Source organism: Solanum stenotomum, chromosome 9, assembly GCF_019186545.1.
Source record: "Solanum stenotomum isolate F172 chromosome 9, ASM1918654v1, whole genome shotgun sequence".
Taxonomy (NCBI): domain Eukaryota; kingdom Viridiplantae; phylum Streptophyta; class Magnoliopsida; order Solanales; family Solanaceae; genus Solanum; species Solanum stenotomum.
In genome coordinates this window covers 42,112,678-42,119,977 of record NC_064290.1, presented here as the reverse complement: position 1 = coordinate 42,119,977, position 7,300 = coordinate 42,112,678, and the positions used below count along the sequence as shown (strand labels likewise).

General features: G+C 36.3%; 1 protein-coding gene across 1 annotated transcript; it reads left to right on the top strand.

Moving 5' to 3' along the window:
* Positions 1 to 308: 308 nt before the first annotated feature.
* Positions 309 to 7,024, top strand: LOC125877783 (plasma membrane ATPase 4). The gene is made up of 11 exons (XM_049559049.1): positions 309 to 564; positions 3,348 to 4,589; positions 4,676 to 4,780; positions 4,864 to 5,173; positions 5,260 to 5,498; positions 5,593 to 5,625; positions 5,720 to 5,801; positions 5,885 to 6,045; positions 6,128 to 6,301; positions 6,380 to 6,562; positions 6,648 to 7,024. The coding sequence occupies exons 1-11, from the start codon at positions 514 to 516 to the stop codon at positions 6,924 to 6,926; spliced, it is 2,859 nt and encodes a 952-aa protein (XP_049415006.1). The 5' UTR covers positions 309 to 513; the 3' UTR covers positions 6,927 to 7,024.
* The last annotated feature ends 276 nt before the right edge of the window (positions 7,025 to 7,300 follow it).

The following is a 7,300-nucleotide window of genomic DNA, read 5'->3' as shown; positions in this document are numbered from 1 at the left end:
AAATTAATATAAAGTATTTGTAGTTAAAGTTAAAAACGAGAAAGACCCGTATTGGTATTGGTATGAAATAAAAAGGCATAGTCAGCCCAATAATTTTAAAAGAAAACCCTAATTTAATCCAGACTGGGACAATTCACAATACTTTACTAAAAAAAAAGGAAAATACTCATTTAATCCAACCATAACTCTTTTTCCTTTTTTTTTTTTTTTTTTTATAAATAAAATAAAATAAAATGAAAAGTCAGAGAAAGCAAAGGCAAATAGAAATAGCTGAGGGGGGTGCCTTACACTGTCTCAGTATAAAAAGAGGGCAATCCCCCAAAATCTTATACCTCACAATTTCTCTCATCACAAAGAGGGCTAAAAAAACCTCTGTTCATTCCCTTCCGCCGTTCTCAATTTTGGGATCTCTCTGTTCGATGAGTCTCATCATTCATTATACTTACTGAAATCAACCTTTTTTCTGCTTAGTTTTTGACTTGTTGCTGCTGGTTTTCGTTTGATTTTACCGAGATGGCGAAAGCTATAAGCCTCGAAGAGATCAAAAATGAAACTGTTGATCTGGTGAGACTCTCTTCTGACTTCATCCTATTTTTTATTTGATTCAATCTGGTTAATTGCTAGAGATCTCAATTCTCCATTGAAATCGAGGTTTTTTCTCTGATTTGTTTGTGTGATTAGAGTCCTGTTTTAGTTTGATTTTTTGGATTTTTTTAAATACAAATTGAATAGTATGAGAAACGAGATGCTTTGCTTTCAAGTATAGCATGCTTGTTTTGAAATTTGCTAAACTTTTTCACTTTTTTACTTTGTTATTTTTCATGAATTTGGTATTCCGTTGAGTTTATATACTGTATGTCTTTTGTGTGTATTCTATATGAATTTACAGAATATAATTTGTCATATGTGTAGACACACTTTCACATATCGATGATTCAAAATTAGCAAATATGAACTGTACAATAAGAAGACGAGGAAATTCAATATTTTATTATTTATAGAAAAAATATCAATTTTAATTTTGTATCTAGCTCTTTCCCTCCTAACTTCTACCTGTGTTTATGGATCTGTGTATTTCATCAGCATATGTATCATCTGCTTTGTTTGCATGTTGTTTGTATATACCAGTTTTTTTTTCTAATAAAAATTTATATAGTAATAACTTTTCATATAATGTAAATTATCGAATATTATTATTTATTTTAAGTCACAAATGCTAGTTTTTATGATTTTGCTTTTTATTCTGAATTTAAACATATGGATAGTTGAATTTTAGATATTGAGAATAAAGTATTTGATTTTGGCTTAATTAATTTATATAAACTTAAAAGCGAAAAACGTAACGAAAAAATACAAAATATTTAAATGTATTCGGGAAGATTTTAATTAATTTATATAAACTTAAAAGCGAAAAAAGTAAAAAAAAAAAATACAAAATATTTAAATGTATTCGGGAAGATTGTTGATTTGCCTTTTTCCTTGTTTATTAATTAGGTTCACAAAAAGAGTCTCGTTCCTTCAAAAAAATAAAATAAAAAAAATTCACGTGTTTGTTGGTTAAGATGATCTGTCATAGCACGATAAAGACAGAAGAACTATACTCCGTCCAATAATAGTTTTTTACTATATTATTTTGAAATGTCTACAATACTTTACTCTTAGTTCCTAATTTATTCTCATCATTAATTATTATCATTTTCCTATTTCTAGACGTTATATTTATTATATTCAAAATTTGATATAGTAAAATAAAGTGTGCAAAATAAAATAGTAGATAACTATGGTTGGACAAGGAGAATACTAAGCAAGAAGTAATACCCAAACAAGTTGAGAAATCAGATTCGGTTTTTATGCCCAAAAAAGTCGTAATCATCAATTCGAGCATCTGATTCTACAACTTCATTTTTCCTCAAAGCAGGCTAAACAGTCATTATCATACTCTGTTAATGGAACACTTTTGCAAGTAAATGGACAAAATCAATTTTACTACACTTTTCTCAACATTTGAAAATGATTTCCAATTTTTTTTTTTAACTATTATTACTTTTGAAAATCTGTTTTTGTTTTTTATATGTAAAATCAATTCAACTGAAAGCATGAGATTTGTGTATTTTATTTTTTCTAGATTCTACTTGATGAAATTTCACTAGATATTCTAATTAATAGAGGTTAAATCATGTCTTTTAGTGAAAGGTTCTGTGTGATTAATATTCGATGGAATTTTATTGTACTTTTTCCGTGGTACCCTGCACTTGGTATGGTGTGGATTATAGTGATTTGGGAATTTTAACCTTATTAACGGCTCTGACTCATTTGTCCAATTTTTTCTGCCTAACCTTTTCCCTTAAATAATGGCTCTGACTATTGACTGCTCACACCTTTTCTTGGATTCCACAATTAGTTACTATTCAAATTAAATTAACCCCCAAGTTGGTCTAAATTTCAAAGATGCCCTCCTTTAGAGTAGGCGGAGACAACGGTGTGAGCGCGTGAAACGCACGCGAAGATGCTCCATGTGAATTGGCGAGTTGACCCTTATCCCTCGTTTTTGTGCTTATGTGATTGGTTGTCAATTCAAGGCCATTGTTTGAGGGTTGGAAACTCCACTTTTGTATGGGACCCATAAAGTAGAAAGTCAACTTAAATGACTCACACATCCATATGCTTTTTTGTTTATTCATGTGAATAACAGGTATAGAAAAGGATACTTTAACAATTTTATAAAATAAAATAAATATGAACCATTGAATCTATCTACACAAAAATAATTATTGTCAATACCTACTTGAGTAATGACTTTGTGTTCTTAGGATTAATGATGATAATGGTGTATAGTTTTTATGGAAGTGTTTAGACATGTCCCCATTTCCTATATTATAAAGATAGAACCTTCCACTTTTATTTTTGTAACATATACAACACATACCCACACTGATGGGCTCTAGGGAGGGTAAAATGTACGCATACCTTACTCCTACCTTGTGGAGATGAAAATATGTTTTTAAAAGAACTCGGCTCAAGTAACTCATAAAAAAGTTAGGTCATATCACATCATGAAATGGACCTAGTTCAGGACTTGATCACTTGAAGTACACGAATTTCAATAATGCTCTTGAATGTGTTCTAGCCCACTCTGCTTCATTCAGTTTAACTTTCAAAACTAAGTTACAGATGAAGTTGTCTAGCTAATGTTGGCACAAACAGTGTAATAGTTGTAACATATTGGCCTTTTTCATTTTATATGGGTTGAACTTAAAATATGGACTAGGTTTTTGTAATTGTGGTGTAAAAACAATTTGAAGATGAATGATTAGGCTAATTTAGCTATTCCGCTGTTGAAATTGCAGGAGAAAATCCCCATTGAAGAAGTGTTTGAACAACTGAAATGTTCGCGAGAGGGTCTGACTTCGGACGAAGGAGCCAACAGGCTTCAAATCTTTGGACCGAACAAGTTGGAAGAGAAAAAAGAAAGCAAAATACTGAAGTTCCTGGGGTTTATGTGGAATCCTTTGTCATGGGTTATGGAGGCTGCAGCTATCATGGCCATTGCACTGGCTAATGGAGATGGAAAGCCCCCAGATTGGCAAGATTTTGTTGGTATTGTTTGCTTGCTGGTGATCAATTCAACTATCAGTTTTATTGAAGAAAACAATGCTGGAAATGCTGCCGCAGCACTTATGGCTGGGCTTGCTCCCAAAACCAAGGTTCTTAGAGATGGGCGCTGGAGTGAACAGGAAGCTGCTATCCTGGTGCCTGGTGATATTATAAGTGTCAAGTTGGGAGACATTGTTCCTGCTGATGCTCGTCTTCTTGAAGGTGATCCTTTAAAGATTGATCAATCTGCCCTTACAGGAGAATCTCTTCCCGTGACAAAGAATCCTGGAGATGAAGTTTTCTCTGGATCAACCTGCAAACAAGGTGAACTTGAAGCTGTAGTCATTGCCACTGGAGTTCACACTTTCTTTGGCAAGGCAGCACACCTTGTTGACAGCACAAACAATGTTGGTCATTTCCAGAAAGTGCTAACAGCCATAGGAAACTTCTGTATCTGCTCCATTGCTATTGGTATGCTGGTTGAGATTATTGTCATGTATCCAATCCAGCACAGGAAGTACAGGGATGGAATTGACAATCTCTTGGTGCTCCTTATTGGTGGTATTCCCATTGCTATGCCTACTGTGTTGTCAGTCACTATGGCTATTGGATCCCATAGGCTCTCCCAACAGGGTGCCATCACCAAGAGAATGACTGCTATTGAAGAAATGGCTGGAATGGATGTGCTGTGCAGTGACAAGACAGGTACCTTGACTCTTAACAAGTTGAGTGTCGACAAAACCTTGGTCGAGGTGTTCGTTAAGGGAGTAGATAAAGAATACGTGCTCCTCCTTGCCGCAAGGGCCTCTAGAGTTGAAAATCAGGATGCAATTGATGCTTGCATGGTTGGCATGCTTGCCGATCCAAAAGAGGCACGAGCTGGTATCAGGGAGGTGCATTTCTTGCCCTTCAATCCAGTGGACAAGAGAACTGCTTTAACATATATTGACAGCAATGGCAACTGGCACCGTGCCAGCAAGGGAGCTCCTGAGCAGGTACCTAGGTTTTCAGTTACAATTACATTTGCTTCCTTTATATTACAATGTCTGCAACTTGTTACTAATATTACAATTTGCATCAGATTTTGGACCTATGTAACTGTAAGGAAGATGTCAGGAGAAAGGTTCATGCAATGATTGATAAATATGCTGAGCGTGGGTTGAGGTCACTGGCTGTAGCTAGACAGGTCTGTAATACTGAATTTAAGGTTGCAGATTTTGGTCTGGAATACATGTACAGCTGTCTCATCGTTATTTAACTTGTTTGCAGGAAGTGCCAGAGAAATCAAAGGAGAGCGCTGGAGGTCCATGGCAATTTGTTGGATTGCTACCCCTCTTTGATCCCCCCAGACATGATAGTGCTGAGACCATCCGTAGAGCTCTCAACCTTGGTGTAAATGTTAAGATGATCACTGGGGATCAATTGGCTATTGCCAAGGAGACTGGCCGTAGGCTTGGAATGGGAACAAACATGTACCCGTCAGCATCTTTACTTGGTCAAGACAAGGATTCATCTATTGCTTCACTTCCTGTAGAAGAGTTGATTGAGAAGGCAGATGGATTTGCTGGAGTATTTCCTGGTCAGTGTCAATTTATCTTGTTGGAAGTATTTACAACTACCAAACCTTAATCTAGATGATGACCGTTTTCTTTTCTTGTTTCACAGAGCACAAATATGAGATTGTGAAGAAGTTGCAGGAGAGAAAGCACATTGTGGGAATGACTGGTGATGGTGTGAACGATGCTCCTGCTTTGAAGAAGGCAGATATCGGAATTGCTGTTGCAGATGCTACTGATGCAGCACGAGGTGCTTCTGATATCGTGCTCACTGAGCCAGGTCTAAGTGTTATCATCAGTGCTGTGTTGACCAGTAGAGCTATTTTCCAGAGGATGAAGAATTACACAGTTAGTAAATCTTAGATTAATATATTCCAGTTGAGACCCCTAATTTTTTTAAATATCAAGCCCCATTAATTTCGTTCAACTCTTGTTTTGGCAGATATATGCAGTTTCCATCACAATCCGTATTGTGGTATGTCCCAAGTTGATATTAAATGTGATTAGCCAAATATCTCATTATATTATTTGAAGCTTGAGTTTAATTGCTCGTGTTTTCCTCTCTGCAGTTTGGTTTCATGCTTATTGCTCTGATATGGAAGTACGACTTCTCTGCATTTATGGTTTTGATCATTGCCATCCTAAATGACGGTAATGCCATTTATACGAATCACAAAATCATTCAATCAAATTGTACCTCATTTGAAAGAGACTAACACACTTTTCTGGTCCAGGAACCATTATGACAATCTCAAAGGATAGAGTGAAACCATCTCCAATGCCTGATAGCTGGAAGTTGAATGAAATCTTTGCAACTGGTGTTGTTCTTGGAGGTTACCAAGCATTGATGACTGTTCTTTTCTTCTGGGCGATGCATGACACTAATTTCTTCTCAGTAAGTTTCTTGATGCAGAGAGTGATTCTTTTACTTCCAAATATTTTGTATAATCATTTCTAATGGTGTTGTTCCATTATAGGACAAATTTGGTGTGAAGGATATTAGGGGAAGTGATGAAGAAATGATGTCTGCCTTGTACCTGCAAGTGAGTATTATCAGCCAGGCTTTGATTTTCGTGACCCGTTCACGAAGCTGGTCCTTCGTTGAACGCCCAGGAGCTCTGTTAATGATTGCTTTCTTGATCGCCCAACTGGTAAGTTGTTGTACTTGCTTCTTCTTGGACTAATATTATAGATATGTTGTTCACTAAACTTATGAATGGATTGTGCAGGTTGCCACTTTAATTGCTGTCTATGCCGACTGGACTTTTGCAAGAGTCAAAGGATGTGGATGGGGATGGGCTGGTGTCATCTGGCTTTTCAGCATTGTTACCTACTTCCCACTTGACATAATGAAATTTGCCATCCGCTACATCTTAAGTGGAAAGGCTTGGAATAACTTGCTTGACAACAAGGTAAACTTTACTCGCCACATCAACTTATATTCAATTATTTCCTTGGAACACTAACTAACTAACTAATGACTTGGCCTAAAAACAGACTGCTTTCACCACCAAGAAAGACTATGGAAAAGAAGAGAGGGAAGCTCAATGGGCACTTGCTCAGAGAACTTTACATGGACTTCAACCACCAGAAGCCTCAAACCTGTTCAACGAAAAGAACAGCTACCGAGAACTGTCTGAAATTGCTGAACAAGCAAAGAGGAGAGCAGAGATGGCCAGGCTTCGTGAGCTGCACACACTCAAGGGTCATGTTGAATCAGTGGTGAAGCTGAAAGGTCTGGATATCGAAACGATCCAGCAGCATTATACAGTTTAAGAAACATAACCATCATATCTACACAAGAAATCTCATCATGTTAATTACTGTATTAATTAGAGAAGAAGAGACACACAAGCTTTTGGCCTTTAACCACCACATATAAAAAAAAAAAAATTGTCTTAAGATAAAGGGGGAAAACTTTCGTCTTCTGTTATCTTTCCCCCCTCCTCTCATCTATTTTGTTTAACTTCGTTATGTATTTGAAGCACCACCCATTGAGAGGGGATTGTGTCCATGTTTTTTCCAAATTTTTAATGGTGAAGTGACATTTCCTTGTAACAACAGTTTTTCCTTCTTCTTCATTTGATGTTGACGATAACGTCTCTCTCTCTCTCTCTGCTTTTTTGCACATTCACTGTTGTATGAAAATA